Consider the following 20348-nt stretch of genomic DNA (forward strand, 5'->3'; position numbering starts at 1 on the left):
ACACTGCCAGATGCTGAAGCCCAGCAACCTGCGCCGTTTTATAGAATTAGATAGAAGAGTAAGAGTATTCCTTTTAGCAGATATTTAACACAGTAAAGAGGATATTAAGGAGTTTTCAAAACCCTTTAGCTGAGACTGAATATTAAGTAATGTTTAAGAGTCTTTGTCCAAAGCCAAAAACAGAATATAAGTTGGTATCGAAGTTTAGGAAGTTAGTTAACACTGCAAAAAGTGTAAGAAATATATATATATCCCCATGTGTGGTGGTTCAGTTTTCAAACTCTTTTTCCAAAATAAAAAAGAGAATATTATATGAAGTTTAAAAACCTTTGGCTAAGGCCAAAGAGAGGATTGTTTGTGCAGTTAAGAATAAGAAATAGATAGTGCTGTTTCTATAAGGCTGTTATTAATAAAATGTTATATGCAGCCACACTAAGGCGTGAAATTGCCTCACAACCGTAGGCACTAATTATTGAGTTGTTATGAACTTATTACCTTTAATCCTTTAGTTACCAGTTTAACCCCTTTGTTACAAGTTAATGTCAGCTATGTGCCCTTCTAACTTATGCTTATGTATCTAACCCATACAATGTAAGATAGAGCTTGTTTAAGCATTGTATGTCCTGGCTATGACCAACAATACATCTCTATTTAACTAATAAGGCAGTGGCTAAGACCAGAGTTTCTCTCCAATTATGTATTCACAATTTCTGCACTGGCTGAGGCCAGCTAAATGTATGTCAAGTCTGAACCAGACCTTATAGAAATAAAGGAATATATTTGTATTTTGTACTGTGGAACTCTATTATTATATTTCCTGCTACATCCTCAGTCCTAAGGGGAACTTGGGTAGTCCAGATTACGATGCATCCAGACTCAGAGGAAGGCAATGGTAAACCACCTCTGAATACTTCTTACCACGAAAACCCTATAAACAGAGTATCCAAAATGCAACACAAGATGGTGCTGGAAGATGAGACCTCCAGGTCAGAAGGCACTCAATGAGCTACTGGGGAAGAACAACGGACAAGTACAAGTAGCGCTGTGACTAATGATGCTCCTGGGTCAAAGCTGAATGGAAGCCCAGAGGCTGATGTGCACAGATGCGGAAGGAGTCCAGAGTTGTACAATGTACACAATAGGGACATAGAATGTGAGAAGCATGAACTAAGGAAAGTTAGAAATTGTCAAGCAACAAATGGAACGCATCAACATTACAATACTTGGCGTGAATATATTAAAATGGACAGGAATGGGACACTTCCAATCAGGCAGCTACAAAATATTTTATGCAGGAAATGAGAAATTAAGAAGAAACAGGGTTGCTTTAATAGTGAGAAGTGATGTAGCAAAAGCAATTAGGAGCTATAACGCAAGGTCTGAGCGAGTGATATCAATGAAATTTAACATGACACCTATTAACATAACTATCATCCAAGTCTATGCTCCGACGGCAAACACATGAAAAACTATGGAATGCTTTAAAAGAAATAAGGATGCCACAGCATCTGATTGTCCTGATGCACAACCTATACTCTGGACAAGAGGCTACTGTAAGGACAGAATATGGAGAAACCGACTGGTTCCCCATCGGAAAGGGTGTGAGACAGAGGTGTATTTTATCACCCTACTTGTCTAATCTATATGCAGAACATATCATACGGAAAGCGGGACTGGACCAAGATGAAGGAGGTATGAAAATTGGAGAAACATCAATAATTTAAGATATGCAGACTTTAAAAGATGTTAAAAGAATGCCGATGAAAGTTAAAGAGGAAAGCACAAAGGCAGGACTACAGCTGAACGTCAAGGAGACTAAAATAATGACAACAGAAGATGTATGTAACTTTAAAGATGACAATGAGGACACTGAACTTGTCAAGGATTGTCAATACCTTGGCACATTAACTAAACTGAGACAATAGTCAAGAAATCAGAAGAAGGCTAGGACTGGGGAGGGCAGCTATGAGAGAACTAGAAAAGGTCCTCAAATGCAAAGATGTATCACTGAACATTGAAGTCAGGATAATTCAGACCACGGTATTCCTGATCTCTATGTATAGATGTGAAAGTTGGACAGCGAAAAAAATGGGTAAGAGAAAAATCGATTCATTTGAAATATGATGTTGGAGGACAGCTTTGTGGATACCATGGACTGTGAAAAAGACGAATAATTGGGTGTTAGAACAAATTACACCAGAACTGTCACTAGAAGCTAAAATGAAGAAACTGAGGTTATCATACTTTGGACACATAATGGGAAGACGTGATTCACTAGAAAAGACAATAATGCTGGGAAAAACAGAAGGGAGTAGAAAAAGAGGAAGGCCAAACAAGAAATGGATTGATTCCATAAAGGAAGCCACAGACCCGAACTTACAAGATCTGAACAGGGTGGTTCACAACAGATGCTATTGAAGGTGGCCTGTTCATAGGGTCGCCATAAGGCACATAACAAGAAAACAGGTTTACCCAGCCAGACATCTACTGTCAATAACAGGACTCACTTAGCTGTGGACCAAGTGTGACATACAAGGCTCTGACTAGACATAACTCTAGAAAGAATGTGTTGAACCATCATCTGTGTGCATCCATGAGACAAGGGTCCAGCAACAAGGGTAATAAGCAGCAACACTCACCAGGTTGAAGAGCATGTCTCGCAGGTCAGCCCAGCTGCGATAGGCCTCTGCACAGTTCATGTTGGCCATGTTCACCATCTCCACAAATAGACGTTTATAAATGTTGAAATTCTGAGGGGCGGAGAAAAGAAAAGAAACACTGTTGGTTAGAGAGGAAGCAAGGAGGCCCTCAACTGAATCCTAGCAAGATGGAGGCAGGGTGGGCATATAGTTCTCATGGCCGGGAGTCAGATGATAGGGCTGCACCTCCATCTTCTGTTAGGAGAGCCTCGTGTCATTTTGACTGAGTTTTTAACACGGTCTGCCTGTGCTTGTAAGGCAAATCTCTTTTCTCGTCCTTGAGAGGCACAGAGGAGAAGCCACGTGGATAATGCAGGGCTGTTCATGGGGTACACAGACAATCAGCCCCCTGGTATACCTGTTGTCCTCCAAATGCAGTTCTTGGCTTCCTGGTCCCTCCTTGGATCACTTGCTAAATTTGGAAATCAAGCCTTATAGCTCCTGCCACAGAGTGACAGTCTCATCTTTTACCTGTTTTGTGAAGCCCAGAAGAGATCTGCCTCATGGGCCAGTTTACCGTCACGATAACACTTCTTAGGCCATTTACTACCCACTTCAAGTCCAGTGAACTATCCTGGCTTTTATTTTAATCCTTTTAGCCCAATCTATGCTTATAAACTAATCCTTTGTGCCATGCAGGGTTACACCTCGTTTTCCTGCATAGAAATCCTCCCATGGACCACCCCTGCTTCTCCCTCCCCTTCTCTGTTGCCACTTCTGCCTCTACAATCTCAGTCATCAGCAGGGGGATCATCACCACCACCACCACCTGCTGTATACCCTTCAGGTTCTTGTTTGGATTACCAGAGATGAGATGCAGACGTGAGGTTTGCTTACAAAGAGTTAAAATTTATTGAGTTCACTTACAAAGCATACAGCCAAGTATCCCCAATAAAAGTGGATCAGCCACACAGCTCTGCAGTAGCTGGTGTCAGACTGAACACTCATACTGGGCACAAGAGACACTTTTATAGCATAAAAATTGGCATACAAACTGATATGATTACATACATGAGTGATGACTTTAAGGCATCAAAACATTACATCATGGCACCTGCTACATATAATTGGCTATTCTGACCTTTAACAGGACACCTTCAAAAGCAGACTAATTGCTAGAAAACTATATTATCTTAAGATGGATAGCTGAAACATCCTGGCATCCTCCCTTGGCAAACTATATGCCTGCCTTATCTTTGTCTCTATCTTTGCTAACAAGCACACCTACACTATCTCATCATTGACCGTACCTTGACTCATCCACCTGCTAAGAATATGACATATTACTAGGAAAGGCTACATCATACAACATAACAACAACTGATAGGCAAAGCCTCTAATTGCCTAACGGGGCATTAACTGCTCCAAAATCTACGTTATCTTGGTTAACAAGGCACTTTCCCAGCATACCAGAATCACTCTTGGCAGAGCATCACACCGAATGCTCATTAGGAACCCCAGATTAGACTCCAGGTGGCTATGAGCTAATTCATTGACCGTTCCTTGAACCATCTTCCTCATACTTAGATACTGAATGCTAAACTAGAGAACTAAGGCTGGGGGGGGGGGATACAAGCCTCCCCTTGCCTACAGGCAGCTATTCTGCTAATATAGCTGCTGAACTTGCCCATGGGCCAATACACCTGCCCATTAACTTGTCTGGATGAGAGCTAATAAACTGAGACTCAATCCTGACAAGACTGAGATGCTGTTGGTGGGGGGCCCCTCTGCCCAGTTGGTTGATGTCCGACCTACCCTAGATGGGGTTACACTCCCCCTAAAGGAGCAGGTCCGTAGTTTGGGGGTCTTATTAGATCTGCTCCTGTCTCTGGAGGCTCAGGTAGCCTCGGTGGCACGGAATGCGTTCTACCAGCTTCGGCTGGTAGCCCAACTATGACCCTATCTGGATAGGGAGAACCTTGCCTCAGTTATCCATGCTCTGGTAACCTCTAGATTGGACTACTGTAATGCACTCTACGTAGGGTTACCTTTGAAGACGGTTCGGAAACTTCAGCTGGTGCAGAATGCTGCGGCCAGAGTTCTCACTCGGACTAAAAGATCTGATCATATAACACCTGTCCTGGCCCAACTGCACTGGCTACCAATACGTTTCCGGGCCAGATTCAAAGTGTTGGTTCTTACCTATAAAGCCCTTAACGGCACCGGACCGCAATACCTGATGGAACGCCTCTCCCACTATGAACCTACCCATTCGCTGCGCTCGACGTCGAAGGCCCTTCTCCGGGTTCCAACTCACAAGGAGGCCTAGAGAGCAATAACGAGATCTAGGGCCTTCTCGGTGGTGGCCCCCGAATTATGGAATGCCCTCCCTGACGAGATACGTGCCTTCTTTGATATCTTTTCAGCGCCAGGTAAAGACCTACCTCTTTGCCCAGGCATTTTAATTCTAGTTTTAATTTTATTTTATAGTTAATTAATTGTAATTTCTATTAATTTTGCCTTAATCTGTTTTTAATTGTGTTTTTATACCTATATGTTGTAATCCACATTTGCTGGCTTTTAAATGTGGTTTTATTCTGTTGTACACCGCCCTGAGAGGCTGTTGCTAAAGGGCAGTTTAAAAGTGCAATAAATAAATAAATTAACCTCCCTGCAGCCCCTTAGACAGCTAGGCCCTTCCTTCCCTTCAGCCCTCCCAATGTCTCTTAGGATCCCAACCTGTTCCCCAACTTTTCTTCCCAAATTTACACATGCATCCTTATCCCCTTTCAAAAATCTGTTCCAATCCAGCATCTCTTGTGCATTTTCTAATCAATATAAATAGCAGTAATGCTTCTGAATACCAGTGCCTAGAAACCACAGTTGCTGTTGCACTCAGGTCCTGCTTGCGGGCTTCCCATTGGGGCATCTGGTTGGCCACTGTGAGGACAGGAGGCTGGACTAGATGGGCCACTGGCCTGATCCAGCAAGGCTCATCTTATGTTCTTCTTCTTACTATTATTATTTATTAAATTTATCATCCCACCCTTCCCCCCAGAAGGAACCCAGGGCAGCAAACAAATGGCAAAACATGAAAACATCTTAAAACAATTCTAACACAGATGCTGCCTGGGATTAGGTCTCTACTTAAAGGCTTGTTGAAAGAGGAAGGTCTTGAGTTAGTGCCGAAAAGATAACAGAGATGATGCTTGTCTACTATTTAAGGGGAGGGAATTCCAAAGTGTTGGTGCCACAACACTAAAGGCCCGATTCCTATGTTATGCAGAACAGTGATCAACTGGTGATATAAGGGGTGAGACGAGCTGTACACCAAAACCAACACCTGGAACTTAGCCTGGTAGCTAATGGGCAGCCAGTGCAATTCTTTCAGGAGTTGGGTAACATGCTGGTGATACCGTGCCCCAGTTGCACCGCTGCATTTTGCACCAGCTGCAGCTTCCAGACCAATCTCAAAGGGAACTCCACATAGAGTGCACTACAGTGATCCAGCCTGGAGGTTACCAGTGCACTTGCACTCTAGCCATCGTCTGGCCTGTTTCATTGCCTTTAATTCACTGGTATACCAAGGTGCGAAAAGGGCTCCACAATGCTGGTGAGGGCGCTCAGGAGCAACAGTGTCAAGAGTCTGACATGTCTCATTGTTCCACAGCTTGACAAGGGCTTCAACAGGATCACCTGTTCCATTTAGGTTGTTTTTAATTGTTTTTAATGCTATATTTTTAATTTTTTGTAACCTGTTCTGGGACCTTTGGGTGAAGGGCAGGTAATCTTCATCATCTGGACCCCTCCCTGGCATTCAGGAATCCAGGGGACTCCATTAGTCTCTGGGGGTGGACCATTTTCATCTGCCCACCACCCCTGCAGGGGAGGATTGGAGACGTAAGTCTAAACTTCACCACGAAGTGGTCTGTCCATGACAATAGGGTTACATCCACCCCCCCATCTCCAGACCACCTCTTCCTCCATCTGGAGTAAAAACCAAGTTGAGGGTGTGCCCTGCCCTATTTGTTGGACTGGTGACAACTTGAGACAGCCCCAGGGTCATCCCGAGCTGGAACGCTAGAGGTAGCCTCAGCATGGATATTGAAATCGCAGTCAAGATGGCCTCCGCCAGCTTGGTCAGAGAAACTACATGGCAGCAGGGTGGATGGTATACCAGCAGCAACCCTATTTTACTGTCTCCTTGGCCCAACACTTGGTGTAGGCCCTCACAGCCAGCGCCAAGACAGAGTGGTTTCCTGGTGACAGAGATGGAAGTTTTGTAGACCACAGCAACTCCTCCCCACCATACCGGCAGCCTGTGCTGGTGTTACATCAAGTACCCAGGTGGGAAAAGCTGGATCACAGAATCATAGAGTTGGAAGAGGCCTGTAAGTCCAGAGTCCAACTCCCTGCTCAATGCAGAAATATAAATTGATGAGTTTTTAAAATTTTTTTTAAAAATGTATTTTTTAAATTTGTATATTTGTTTTTAATGTTTTTAATTGTTGTAAATCACCCAGAGAGCTTCGACAATGGGGCGTGTGTGTGTGTGTGTGTGTGTGTGTATATATATATATATATATAAAAAAATAAATATATATATAAATAAAATTAAATAATAAATAAAATTATAACATACCCAACAGGTGGCTGTCCAGCTGCCTCTTGAAGGCCTCCAGTGTTGGGAGAGCCCACCACCTCCCTAGGTAATTGGTTCCATTGTCTAACAGTTAGGACATTTTTCCTGATATTCCATGTCCTGCACTCTGGGATGATCGAGAAGAGATCTTGGCCCTCCTCTGTGTGAAAACCTTTCAAGTACTTGAAGAGTGCTATCATATCTCCCCTCAAGGCTAAACATGCCCAGTTCTTTCAGTCTCTCCTGGAAGGGTTTTGTTCCTAGTCCCCTGATCATCCTTGTTGCTCTCCTCTGAATCCGTTTGAGTTTGTCTGCATCTTTCCTAAAGTGCAGTGTCCAGAACTGGACGCAGTACTCAAGACGAGGCCTAACGAATGCTGAATAGATGAACTAATACTTCACACGAATTGGAAACTATACTTCTGTAAATGCAGCCTAAAATAGCATTTGCCTTTTCTGGAGCCACATCGCACTGTTGGCTCATATTTAGCTGGTGATCAACAACAATTCCAAGATCCTTGTTGCATGTAGTATTGCTGAGCCAAGTATCTCCCATCTTATAACTGTGCATTTGGTTTCTTTTTCCTAGGTGTAGAACTTTGCCCTTATCCCTATTAAATTTCATTCTGTTGTTTTCAGCCCAATACTCCATCCTATCAAGATCCCTTTGAATTTTGTTTCTGTCTTCCAAGGTATTAGCTATCCCTCCCAATTTTATATTACCTGCAAATTTGATAAGCATTCCCTGCGCCTCCTCATCCAAGTCATTAATAAAAATGTTGAAGGGCACTGGGCCAAGCCCTGAGGTACCCCACTTACCTCTCCCCAGTTTGAGAAGGAACCATTGATAAGCACTCTTTGAGTACAATTCTGTAGCCAGCTGTGGATCCATCTGATAGTTGTCCCATCCAGCCCACATTGCTAATCAGAATATCATGGGGTACTTTGTCAAAAGCTTTGCTGAAATCAAGATATATTATGTCCACAGTATTCCCACAGTCTACAAGGGAGATTACCCAATCAAAAACTGAGGTAAGCTTAGTGTGGCAGAATTTGTTCTTGATAAATCCATGTTGGCTTCTAGTAATCACTGCATTGTTTAAAAGGTGCTTAGAGATTGACCACTTGATAATCTGCTCCATAATTTCCCTAGAGATCAATGTCAGGCTGACTGGTCTGTAGTTCCCAGGTTAATTCTTTTTGCCCTTTTTGAAAATAGGGACAACATTAGCTCTCCAGTCATCTGGCACTTCACCCATCTGCCACGATTTAGCAAAGATAATAGACAGTGGTTCTGAGAGTTCTTCAGCCAGTTCCTTCAATACCCTAGGATGAAGTTCATCGACCTCTGGAGATTTGAACTTGTTCAAAGTGATTAGTTATTCCTTGACCGTTTACCAATCTCAAGCTGCAATCCTGCCCCTTCAACTTCATGTTTCTCAGGAGTGTCATGGACCCTCCTTTGGGAGAAGACTAAGCCAAAGTAGGAATTGAGCACTTCTGCCTTTTCTTTGTCATCTGTTATCATTTTGCCATCCTCATTGAGTAGCTGTGCCACCATTTCTTTTCTCTGCCTTTTACTATGGATGTACCTGGAGATTTTTTTGTTGCTTTTAGCATCTCTTGCTAATGCTAACCTCAGCTCATTCTCAGCTTCAGCTTTCCTGACACCATCCCTGCAATTCTGTGATAGCTGTCTGTACTCTTCCTTTGTGGTCTAGCCTTCTTTCCACTTCCTGTATGTGTCCTTTTTTGTTTTCAGGTCATCTCAGCTTTCTATGAAGCCACACTGGCTTCTTCTGCTGTCTTCCCCTTTTTCCCCTTGATTCAATTGTTTGCCATTGTTCCTTTAGAATTTCCCACCCATCTTGGACTCCTTTTCTCATTAGGGTCGCTCGCCACGGAATCTTACTTACTATTGTTCTGAGTTTATTAAAATCAGCTTTGCTGAAGTCCAGGGGTACGTGTATGGCTACTCTTAGTCTTTGCTTCCTTTAAAATCAAGAACTCAAGTATAATGTCATCTCTTTCCCCCAGAGTTCCCGTAACTGCCACTTCATCCACCAAGTCATCTCTGTTGGTTAGAATCAAGTCAAGGATAGTTGATCCTCTAGCTGCTTCCTCCACTTTCTGTAGGAGAAAGTTATCTCCAACACAAGTCAGAAATTCCTTGGAGGAGCCATGTTTGGCAGGATTTGTCTCCCAACAGATATTGGGATAATTGAAGTCCCCCATTACTACTACCTCATGCCTCCTCAAAACATAGGCAATTTGCTTTGCAAAAGTTTCATCCTCGTCTTCTTGATTGCGCGGTTGATAGTAGACTCCAACTACCATGTTCTTTTTATTTCTAGCCCCATTAATTTTAATCCAGATACTCTTGGTGGAGTTACCAAGCTCATCCTTCAGTATTTCTGTGCAGGGATATATATTTTTAACATGTACTGCGACTCCACCTTTCTACCTTCTGTTCTTTCTGAACAAGTTATATCCTTCAATTGCTGTATCCCAGTCATGGGAGTCATCCCACCAAGTTTCAGTTATACATATCAAGTTTGTCCTATTTGTTTCCCATACTCTAGGCATTAGTATTCAGACAACAAAGACCATGTGAATTACGGCCTGGCTTCCTTCCTACATTTTTATGAAGACTATTACTGGGCCCCTTAGAGCCATTCCCTCACTTCCTCTTACTGTGCATAAGCCTTTGTTAGTTGTTACCATTACATTTGCATCTCCCTTAGGATTCAATTTCAAGCTCCCTGATGAATTTCTCCATGCTGTGGCCAAACACATTCTTCCCAGTCCTTGTGAGGGGCAACCCATCACTTGCCAGCAGTCCATCTTCCAGGAAGCATGGCCCATGTTCCCAGAATCCAAATCTCTCACGTCAGCACCACCTTCGTAGCCAGTCATTCACCTAGAGTATTTTTCTTTGCTTTTTGCACTCCTCTTCTAAGTACCAGAAAGATGGATGAGAAAAAACTATTCGGGTCCCAAAGTGCTTGAGTTTCCTTCCCAGAGCTTCAAAGTCTGATGTGATTTCTTCATAGCTCTGCTTGGCAGTATCATTCGTTCCACAAGGATGAGAAGGGATATCTGTCAATGGGCGTTATGAGCAATGACAACCCGTCACATATCTAATCTGTCCTCCAGGGAGGCAGCATACCTGGCAAGTCCATGGATTTCTTGGCATACTTGGGTGTCAATCCCACGCAGTAGGAAGTCTCACACCACTACTACTCTTCTCTTCTTCTTTCTGTGGGGTGGGGGCTCATTGCTTCTGCTTGAATGACCTTCAGCCTCTTCCTTGCTGTTGCGTAGGGTCTCCTGTAATTGTTCCTCTGCAGACTGTCCTCTAGTCTCATCCTGAAGTGCCTGGAAGCGGCTCTGTAGTTCCACCAGTGATGGATGTCTTCCAGCTGTTCTGCTCCTGACTGTGTCACCCTTCCTTTTCCATGGAGTTTCCTCCACTTCGCTGTTCCTCTCCACAACAGTCTCCTCTTCTGCTTCAACATGTTGTTGTTCTTCCACCTCCTGTACTTCTTCTTGCTGTTGTTGTTCCAGAGTTCTATCTAACAACTCTTCATCTTCTCTTTTACTCTTCAGTGTGGCCACCCGCTGTTCCAGGCCCCTCACTTTTTCTTCCAAAGTGCCACCAGCTTGCACTGTTGCACATGTACGACATGTTATTCTCAGTCAAGAAAACAAACATTGCACATACCTTGCAGGTCGCCACCACTGGAGTGTCCTTCCCACCCGTAATCTCTACTGCCTTTTGTTTGTTTCTTTCTATTTGTGTTGGAATAGCCTGTGCTTCGTCCTGTCCTCCTTCAGGGTAAATAGGAGAGCCCCACTGGTATGTGGTGCACCGTACAAGGGAACCCATTTTTTTCAGGTACCTCCCCCTTGACCTCCTCCGCAAAACTCCTGTTAGCTCTCCCTGTTCGCTCGCTCTGAGAGCCAGCTCACTTGTATCTCTTCTGGACCAGCTGACACAGGTCCCTCTGGTCTGCTCAGTTAGGAATCAGGAAGCAGAATGAGAGTCCCAGCACACACAGCTGCTCCTAGTTGCACTCAGCAGCTATCAGGCCACGCCCCTTCCAATCAAGCTGCTTTGGAGCCCTTCAGAGCAAACGGTCAGAGCACACGACTTCAGAGCCCTCTTTGTGTTTGTCTGTCTCTTCCTCCCTACAAACTCCTGTTAGCTCTCCCTGTTCGCTCTCTCAGTTCGTTTGCTCTCTGAGAGTTGATCACCAGCTCCTCCCAGCTCACCAACCCAGGTCTTGGTAATACACACCAGATCAGCACCCTCATCCATGATCAAATAATGGATGAGTGTGGTCCCATTGGTTTAACCAATCTGGCGTTAAACAACAGCATGCACAGGCTTGTAGGCACAGCAGATGAGCAACCAGAAGATTGTCCATCGGAGGAGTGGGAGCAAGGAACACGGTGCAGATAGCCTTGCCCTCGTTTTCCATAGTAGCTTATTGTCTCCCCATGGCTATACCTCCTTCTCTACCGTGATCACTGAAACTGGGGTGGCATCGCTTGTGTCCCTTCTTCCCAAGACGACTCCTAGACACACAATATAAACAACAGCAGCCCACCAACAAAACCTGCCAGAGCCAATTATCCCAGTATGCCTATGAGAGAATTGGGAACAGTACCACTACACCAGACCCACCCAATACCTTTCACTCTAGGCACATCTACTCCCCAGTAATTCCAATTCAGTTGCAGGCTATACACATTGACTCCATTAACTCTTTAAGATGCCAACTGCAGGACATGCTCAGAGCTCAACATTCAAAAGATGCTGAAAACGTGTCTGGGTTGCATGTGGGGAGCAGATCTTACGTGTAATTGCATACTAGGAAACAACAGCCTGTGGGTAGTTCTGGATCAAGCATTGTCCGTGGAAGCTTTGGTGGCACTGGGTATCTTTTACCAGCTTTGGCTAGTTTGGCAGCTGCAACTGTACCTGGACAGGAATAGCATGGACAATAATTCATGCTCTGGTAACCCCCCCCCCCAGTTGGAGTACTGTAATGCACTGTATGTGGGGCTGCCCTGGAAGACATCTAGAAAACTTCAGTTGGCGTAGAATGTGGTTGCCAGAAATTAAACTGGCACAGCCAGATGGAATCACATTACACTAATTTTATAAGTTACATTGGCTGCCTATCTAAGCCCAGCAAGATGCTTTAATTAAAGCCCTAAACAGTTTGGGATCCAAATACTTGAAGACATGCCTCTCCCTTTATCAACCTGTCCATGTCTTAAGGTCTTCAGAGGAAGCCCCCTTCTGTCAAATAAGGTTCATCATGTGTCGACAAGGAAGCAAGCCTTTTCCATGGGGGTGCCCATAGAATGCCCTCCCCATAAAGACAATGACCGACCCTGAGTTTACAATCTATCTATTCGCCCCAGCATTTTAAAGTTGGAATTTTAATCTGTTCTGGTTTTTAGTTGCCTACAATCATGTTGTTTCTATGACCATTGCACTGTTGATGGGGTTTTTGTAGCATGTTTAGTTTTATTTCCCTATTGTACACCACCCTGGTATCTGCAAGGATGAAAGGCAGCCTAGCAAGGTTTAAAATAAACAGAGACCAGCCAGGCCAGCCTGCATTTCCTATGCCACCCCCCCCCCAGCCCTAGTAGCCTCTGTTACCTGCGCATTGGAGGGAGCACCATGTTGGACGTAAAGGCTCAGGGCTTTGTCCCAGCTGCCTTCTCGGATGAGGTGGGTGGCGTAAAGAGCCACATACTTGTGCAGCACTTTGTAGTTCTACAAGAAGGAGGAGGGGGAAAAGCTGTTGTGGTTTCTGAGAGGCAAAGGAAAACCCATCCCTATGTGGGATGTGCCCTTACTTAGTATTTTCCCATCTGCTGGAGTCACTGCCACAGCCTTGCCCCAAACAACTGGCCTCCCAACCAGCGATGTGCAAAACCTTCCGCAGCCAGGGAATCCAAGTCCTGAGCACAGAGGCCACCTATGTGTGTCCCCCCAATACCTGCTTGGCAGCTGTCTCGAGGCACTTCTCCCACTGCTCCCTCTCCACGTACATGTCGAGGGCGGCCATGACATCCACACCCACCAACTGTCGAAGGGGAAAGGAAGAGCTAGTGAGTTACGTGGACCTGAAGCTAGCCTGCACCTTGTTGTGTCTGTGTGTGGGGCAGTGTTCCCAAGGCCCACCCAGAGACTGCCAAGGAACGCCTTTTGCTCTGAAATCAGGACCCCCCCCCGAAAGGCCCTGATAGAGAGTTCAGTTAAGGTGTCTGTTATGGCTTCCTCAACCCCCCGGCCTCGTCCTGCTAACCACATAGCTCATTCTGATTACAGTTCTCAAAAATGATCATCTGTGGAAGACTCTGCAGGTTTTGTATTTAGTTTTTTAGGTCACGCTTTTAAATACTTGCCATTTACAGTTTGAGCATGTGGAAAGCAGAGCCACCTGGGAAAAGAGAAGCTCTCGGTTCATTTGAGCTTCTCTCCTGCCCTGATGATTGCCCTCCCCCTCCCCACCCAGGGAAACTCTTACCGAGTCCACTTTGCCCTGATCCTTGAGATACTCCTTGTAGTGCTGGTCCACATATTCCTCGTACCTGCCCCACGAGAAGGATCTGTCACCTGTGCTCAATGGGGGGTACTCCCCCCCAGCTGTCCCTACTGAAGAATGGAGTCCTCCTAAGAGTGCAGGCAACCCATACGTGTGCCCCTAAGCTCTGCTCCTCCTTAACAGTAAAGCAAAGCAGGGCCATTAACTGGGCCCAGGCGGCAGCCACACCAAAAGAGTGCCTGCCAGCCAGAGGAGGCACAGTGAGCTGAAAGAGCCAATGGCCAGATTCAGCACAAGGCAGTGAAGGGCATTTCCTGGATGACTCTCTCTCCTCCCCACCTGCCTACTACCTGGGCTCAAGCTCCTTTGCTACTCGCTTGGCTTTGTTCCACTCTTCTCCCTCCATGAAGGCATCAATGGCTTCCTTGATCAGGTCCAGGTTGAGGTACAGCTCCGCTGCCTGGGGATATGGGAGGAAGGAGGTGTGGACTTGCCATGCAGGCTTCACCTGGGGGTAGGAATTTGGATCCCAGGCCAGCCACCACCACCCCTAGCAGATACATGGCACCCACAAAGCTTTGCCCTTTCCTTACCACATTGAATTTGCCAATGCCAACCAGCTGGGGGCCCACCGTCCGCATCACCTCAATACTCCGTGGCTGGCCAAGGAACTTGATGGCCAGTTCACCTGCCTGCCGTGAGATGGAAGCCAGAGTGAGAGACGAGCTCCTTGAGCAGGGAAAGGAAGGGCCCTTTGCCAGGGTGAGCCACTCCTTCTACTCCACCCCCCCACACCACTGCAGGACCTCTGGGCACCAAAGTTTGGAAGGATGAGCTCTGGCTCCAGGGCAAGAGGGAAACAGCACAACTGGCTGACGCGACCCCAAAATGGGAACTTGCAGGAATCATCTTTGAGCAGGGAGCAGATCCTGCATCCTTAGCACAAGCTGGTGCGTCCGTAGCAGATGCTGCTAGTGCCACCTACCTTCATCCAGCACTTCTCCATCAGAGCCCTGTCGCCTTGGTCTCGCACCTTCAAGTAGCAGTCCACGGCCCGGGCATATTCGCCTGTCTGCTCCCACTGACGTGCCTGCTCCAGAATCCCCTCGATGCCCCTGCCAGCCAACAGCATCTTAGTCAAAGGCCAGAGGGGAGCGAGAAGAACCACAAGGAGCCTGGCCGCCCACAGTCAGACCACGCCCTGGAAAGCCACTCTGGAGCTGCCACTAGCGGAGGTCGCCGCTGTGTGTTTGCTTATAATTTGCCAGGCTGAAGTGAGTTCATCGAAGACTTTAGGTGTACCTGCCATGTCTGTTTCTGCTGTGGTGTTAGTCTTATATTGTGTTACTGTGATTTTACTTGTTGTAAGCGGCCCTGAGTAATACATATGCATCAGGAAGGCAAAGTATATATCCTTATATTAAAAGAAGCAAAGTAAGCGTGTTGGGAGCCCCTCATCACACGGTGTGTTTGTGTTGTGGGCATATGGGGCAGGCCACTAGGGTAGTTGGGGGGACTGTGAAGCTGCTGGCTCTTGGAGAAGGTGACCACAGGATGGAGGCCGGTGACTGGCCCCCTGGGAATGGCTGTGCCCAAGAGCCCCTTTTCCCCACCCACTTCTCACCCCGCTACACTTGCCTGGGTCCTTTCTTGGCTGCTTCCTGCTCATATTCCTCCTGCAGAGCCTCCAGATCACCAGGCAGGTACTCCTTGCAGACCCGGAGGGCCTCGCTCCACATGGCAGCCTCCTGGGGTAGAAAGCAAGTGCAGAATCACGGCTGCCCTCCTGCCTCGACGTTCAGGGAGGGAGTGCTGTGGGCCAGCAGCCCTCTCTGTCCACCACCTGGGAAAGTGTGGAAGGGCCACCTGTGCATGCAGAATCAATTTCTCCGGCCCCGGCTTGCCAGGCCCAGAGCAACTCCAGGCCCCATCGCTGGAGAACAGGGCAGCTCAGGATAACGCTGGAGAGCTCCTGCTCCCAGCTCTGACCCTGAGCAGGCATGTTCTGGGGTGCTTCCAGACACTGGATCTTGGGCAGACCCCTCCACTTCGTCCCTAGCTGGTTCTTCTTGTGTAAGGTCCTCCTCCCTTTTTTCCCGCTCCAGCATCAGGGAAGCTGCAATCTAGATGCAGCCTCGGCCTGATGCCACAGATTAGAGTCCCCTCTTTGTCCTGCATGTGCAGCACACAGACGATGCTGTAGATATTTCCACAGGCCCTGAATGAGGACGCACCAGGTGCCCCTGGAACCAGCTGCCTCTCCCCCCGGGCCATGGCCAGGTGGAGCACAGGCTCCGGGCTCAAGAGGCACCCTTGAAGAGGAGTGTGATGTTCCTGTAGGCTAAGCATCTGTAAATATGGTAAGTGCAGGTCTATTAGGTGACGTATGGTAATTGACTGAGAGAGAAAGGGGGAGTACATGGGTGAGAAGCTGAAATATGCTGGATGATGATTGGCTGAGTGGCTGGCTGGCTGAAGGTATAAATGGAGGTTTGTGAGTGATGAGGGGAGAAGTTGTTGAGTTGGTTGGAGTGAGGTCGTTTGGTGAGGGTTGGTTGGCAGAGTTCTGAGGGAAGTTTGGAGTGTATTTGGCTGATATTTAAAGAGTATATATATGAACAGAAACATAAGGAGTGACCATATATGAAACCATACGCTTATGAAACATTCCTAAAGTAATCTTGTTATTTCCTGTTGTTAGTAAATAAATACTTATTTGGTTTACCAAAGGCCTGATCCTTGGCTGGGGGAATAAACAGACCAGAAGGGAGGGCAAGGTAATTACCAAGGCTGAACAGAAGCAGTATCTAATGGTGGCAGCGGTGAAGGGAGAAATTGTAACAAGTGAAGTATCCAGAGCAACCCAGAGTTGTATGCTTTATGTATAAAGATACAAGGGGTTTGGGAACAGCATAAGCACACAGTCACAAAGTAACAAGCTATAGAGAGACTTAGGCAAAGTCTCTGGGAGTACTTGTTACAGGACGTGACTGGTGGTGTTGCCTAGCAGTGGGATCTAGTGAGATCTGTGCTAGAGTGAAGTCGAGAAAACATAAAAACGACGATCCTGACTGGCGGTGTCCCTGGTGGTGCCTAGGGAAAGGCAGTAGCCACAAGAAGGTGGGAACCTGACAGGGAGAGCCAGGGAAGGACGCCACAAGGAGCTACGGCAGTGCACAGAGCCTGGCAGTCGGACACTGCCTGTCTGCCTCCCCTCTTCTCCCCAAAAAGAGCCCCTTGCCGAGAAAGGCAGTCGCTGCCCTCTTCCTCTTCCTCCTCACCTTGTAGTGCTTCACAGCCAGGTCGAGGCGCTGAGCACGCAGCAGCAAGGCCTCTGCTTTCTGGAATTCCTTTTGCTTGAAGGCAGTATCAGCCTGGCCGACCAGCACAATCACCACGCTGTCTGGGTCATGGGCCTCGGCCACTCGCTGGGCAGCAGCCCAATTCTGGGCGTGGGCATACCTGGGCGGGCACACGGGATCAGGATAGAGAAGAGGAGCGTGATGCAGACATGGAAAGAGCGAGTCAGGCTGCCTAGGAGAGCCTGGGAGCACAGAGGCACCACAGCAGACACAGCCAGGCGAGACAGAAGGGAGCACTCACATCAACACGGCCTCCTTCGGCTTCCCGGCCTTCACAAACTCCACTTCTGCCTCCTCAAACTTGCCCTGCAGGTAGAGAGTGGTGGGTTATCATCACATGCCTGGCCTGCCACTGAGGAGGGCAGCCATAGCCTGGCGCCAGCACCCCCCCCCTTGATACCAGGCCTCCTACCTCGTCTTCCAGGAAGGAGCCATATTTGAAGTGGACCTCAGGCAGCTTTTGCTTCAGGGACAGTCTAGCCAGCTCAAAGGCAAAGTCAAAGATGCTAAGGAGGAGGAGGAGGAGGAAGAAGAACACGAGATGGAGGGAGCGCAGTGCCCTCCACCTCCAGCAGAGTGAGAACCACAAGGCAAAGGCCCCTGCTGGGAGATGGCATCTAAGGAAGGCAAGGGGCACAAGGAAGGGCAGCTGCGGTGGGTGTAGCACCCTGCTGCCTCGTGGGAAGCCCTGGGCATGCCCCGCCCCACCCTGCTCCTTGGCTGAGCAAGGGCTGCAGCACGGCATGCTGGGATCCAACACAGGGAGGACATCTGAACAGAGCACAAGTGCAGCAAGACTCTCCCTCCTTGCTCACTTGTTGTCCGCTGCGTGGTCGATGGCCATCTCCAGAAGTCCAAACTTGTTGAGGAGCTTCACAGCTGCCTCCCCACCAAGACTCTTCGCCCACAGGAAGGCCACATGCTTGTGGGAATTTGCCCCGCCATGAGCCTTGGCCACCTGCCTCAGGCAGACCAGAAACAGAGAGAGGTCAGGTTCTGGGCCAGCTTTTGCGGCCATCCCCCGCTCCCTTCAACTCCACTGCCCAACAACGCGTGTCATTCCCAAGGCCTGGTCAGCATGCAGGGCCTTCAGTCCTCCATCTGCATCTCCCTACAAGCCCACCTTGTCCAGGCAGAGTGATAAGGCGCACAAGGCATGCTGGGAACAATGCTGGAACCAACCACGGCTCAGGCTAGGGCAATGGCTGCAGGGGGCTCAGGCTCCACCTATCCTACCATGTGGAGCAGGACGTCCTGGTAGTTCCCTTACCCTGTAGGCTTCATCCCACATGCTGTTCATACGGTACATGTTCACAGCTGCCTTCCAGTCCTTGGCTTCCAGGTAGTGACTTTCAGCCTCCTGCAGATGCCCGTCGGCTTCCAGTTCCTGTGCCACAGATCAGCCAGTCATGAATCCTTGCCCCGTCAACTCCTCCCCCCGACCCACCCGACCCCTGCTGTGCCTTACCTTGCCGAGGTGCAGGTGTGTGTCGCTCAGCAGGTCCTTGTGATACTTGCCCAGCAGGCGAATCATTTCATCATACTTCTTGCACTTTTTGTACATGGTGATGGCCAAGTCTGGTTCGTCCACAGTGATGTAAAGCCTGGGAAGGGTACAGGGCCTGCCACTGAGGGTGTGGCTCACTGGGTAAGGCCCTCCCCCCACCCCATTCTGGACAGCAACAGCACCCACCTCTCAGCCTCCTTGTGCTTCCCTTGCCGCTCCATCTCCTGCGCCTGCGTGATGTACAGCACCGACACATCCTCTGGCCTCATGCACTTGGATGCCAGCTGCCAGGGGAGATGATGCAGGGCTGGAAGATCGAGGGGCAGCAAGACAAGCATCCCCCCGCCCCCTGGCAGAAGAGGAGAACTACAACCCCCACCCCCCCCAGCATTTCCGTCACTGTGGCAAACAATGTCAGTCAATCCATGCGCCACCCTTTGTTCTGCTTGTGCTTTCTGGAGTCTAGAATATCGGGAGACCCTCTCTGAGCAGGAGGTGGCCCATGTTCAGAAAAAAACCCCAATTCCAGAAGGTGTAGCTAATTGGGCCTCAATGCAAGCCAAAGGCCACTGTCCACTTGACTCCCCACAACCGAGACACAAGATGGAGAGACACCACAGCCAGACAGACCAAGCCTCTGCTGGGAGAGAAATGCTCAGCCATTGATCTGTGGCTGTATTCATAGCCAGGCTCCTCAAGTGGCGTAAACATCCCTCACTGCCCTGTGCTCCTCTGGACAGCACCAGGAAGAGATCTGCTGCTCACCTTGTGCGCCTGTTCCCAGCGCCCAGCCTGCGTGTACATGGCAATGGCATCCTTGATGTGGTCTCCTTTGACATACAGCTCCTCCGCTATCTAGAAGAACAAGTGCCCTGTGAGCCGCTCACCCATGGGCTGCCTGGGTCCTGGGGAAAGGGGTGCTGGTGGGCTTTACCTCATACTCTTGCAAGGCTGCATAGTGCTGGGCAATCTTGGGGTAATACTTGGCAGCTGTTTTCCTGTCCTGCATGTCCAGGATGTAAATGGCCTTCTTCCACTGCCGTGCCCCAATGGCTGCCTCAATAGCCTTGACAGCACACCTGGAACAGGCCAGACCTCTGCTTAGGGCAAGGCTCCCGTGGCAGGAGCAAGGGATGGGGCCAACCCCACACCAAGGCAGGCAGGTAGGCTGGTCGGCAGGCCAGCCGGCAGGCCCCATCAGGCGCAAGGGGGCTGCCTAGGAGAGATTCCGGGCGGGCGGGCAGGCAGGCAGGGCGTCCTGCTCAGGCCCCTGTACCTGGCCTCAATGTAGTGGTTGATGGCTGCATCCAGCTGCTTCTGCTGCACAAGGTGATCCCCCCAGCCCTCCTCCAGCTTCACCACGTCCGCTGGGAAGACTGAGCGAGCCAGCTCCACCGCTGCAGAGAGAGGAGGAGACAGGGAGAGCGGCTCAGGACCGTGGGCACTGCAACGTGGATCTAGGGCTAGACCTTTCCGTGATGCGGGCCTGGTCCTAGGCAAGCATTTCTCGGAGCAGAGAGCCAGCCACGGCTGGGAAAAGAGATCAACTTCCATGCATGGCTAACCTCAACTGGCACCTAGGCCTGGCAAAGTAAGGCGCCAGATCCAGCAGTATCCAGCGGTCAA

The 20348-nt window shown here is 48.4% G+C and overlaps 1 protein-coding gene across 2 annotated transcripts in view; it reads right to left on the minus strand.

Moving 5' to 3' along the window:
- Positions 1 to 20348, minus strand: part of IFT172 (intraflagellar transport 172) — a 42746-nt gene that overhangs the window by 9369 nt on the left and 13029 nt on the right. For both annotated transcript variants that reach the window (XM_061625996.1, XM_061625997.1), the window contains 18 exons: positions 19999 to 20119; positions 19657 to 19801; positions 19488 to 19577; positions 18909 to 19006; positions 18684 to 18819; positions 18486 to 18602; positions 18031 to 18173; positions 17628 to 17721; positions 17457 to 17521; positions 17135 to 17315; positions 15492 to 15601; positions 14839 to 14968; positions 14447 to 14545; positions 14204 to 14313; positions 13836 to 13899; positions 13305 to 13391; positions 12962 to 13078; positions 2640 to 2750 (listed from right to left, as the gene is read on the minus strand). In XM_061625996.1, the coding sequence (XP_061481980.1) occupies positions 2640 to 2750; positions 12962 to 13078; positions 13305 to 13391; positions 13836 to 13899; positions 14204 to 14313; positions 14447 to 14545; positions 14839 to 14968; positions 15492 to 15601; positions 17135 to 17315; positions 17457 to 17521; positions 17628 to 17721; positions 18031 to 18173; positions 18486 to 18602; positions 18684 to 18819; positions 18909 to 19006; positions 19488 to 19577; positions 19657 to 19801; positions 19999 to 20119 (2018 nt within the window). The remainder of the gene's footprint in view (positions 1 to 2639; positions 2751 to 12961; positions 13079 to 13304; positions 13392 to 13835; positions 13900 to 14203; positions 14314 to 14446; positions 14546 to 14838; positions 14969 to 15491; positions 15602 to 17134; positions 17316 to 17456; positions 17522 to 17627; positions 17722 to 18030; positions 18174 to 18485; positions 18603 to 18683; positions 18820 to 18908; positions 19007 to 19487; positions 19578 to 19656; positions 19802 to 19998; positions 20120 to 20348) is intronic.

Source organism: Rhineura floridana, chromosome 4 (genome assembly GCF_030035675.1).
Source record: "Rhineura floridana isolate rRhiFlo1 chromosome 4, rRhiFlo1.hap2, whole genome shotgun sequence".
NCBI lineage: Eukaryota > Metazoa > Chordata > Lepidosauria > Squamata > Rhineuridae > Rhineura > Rhineura floridana.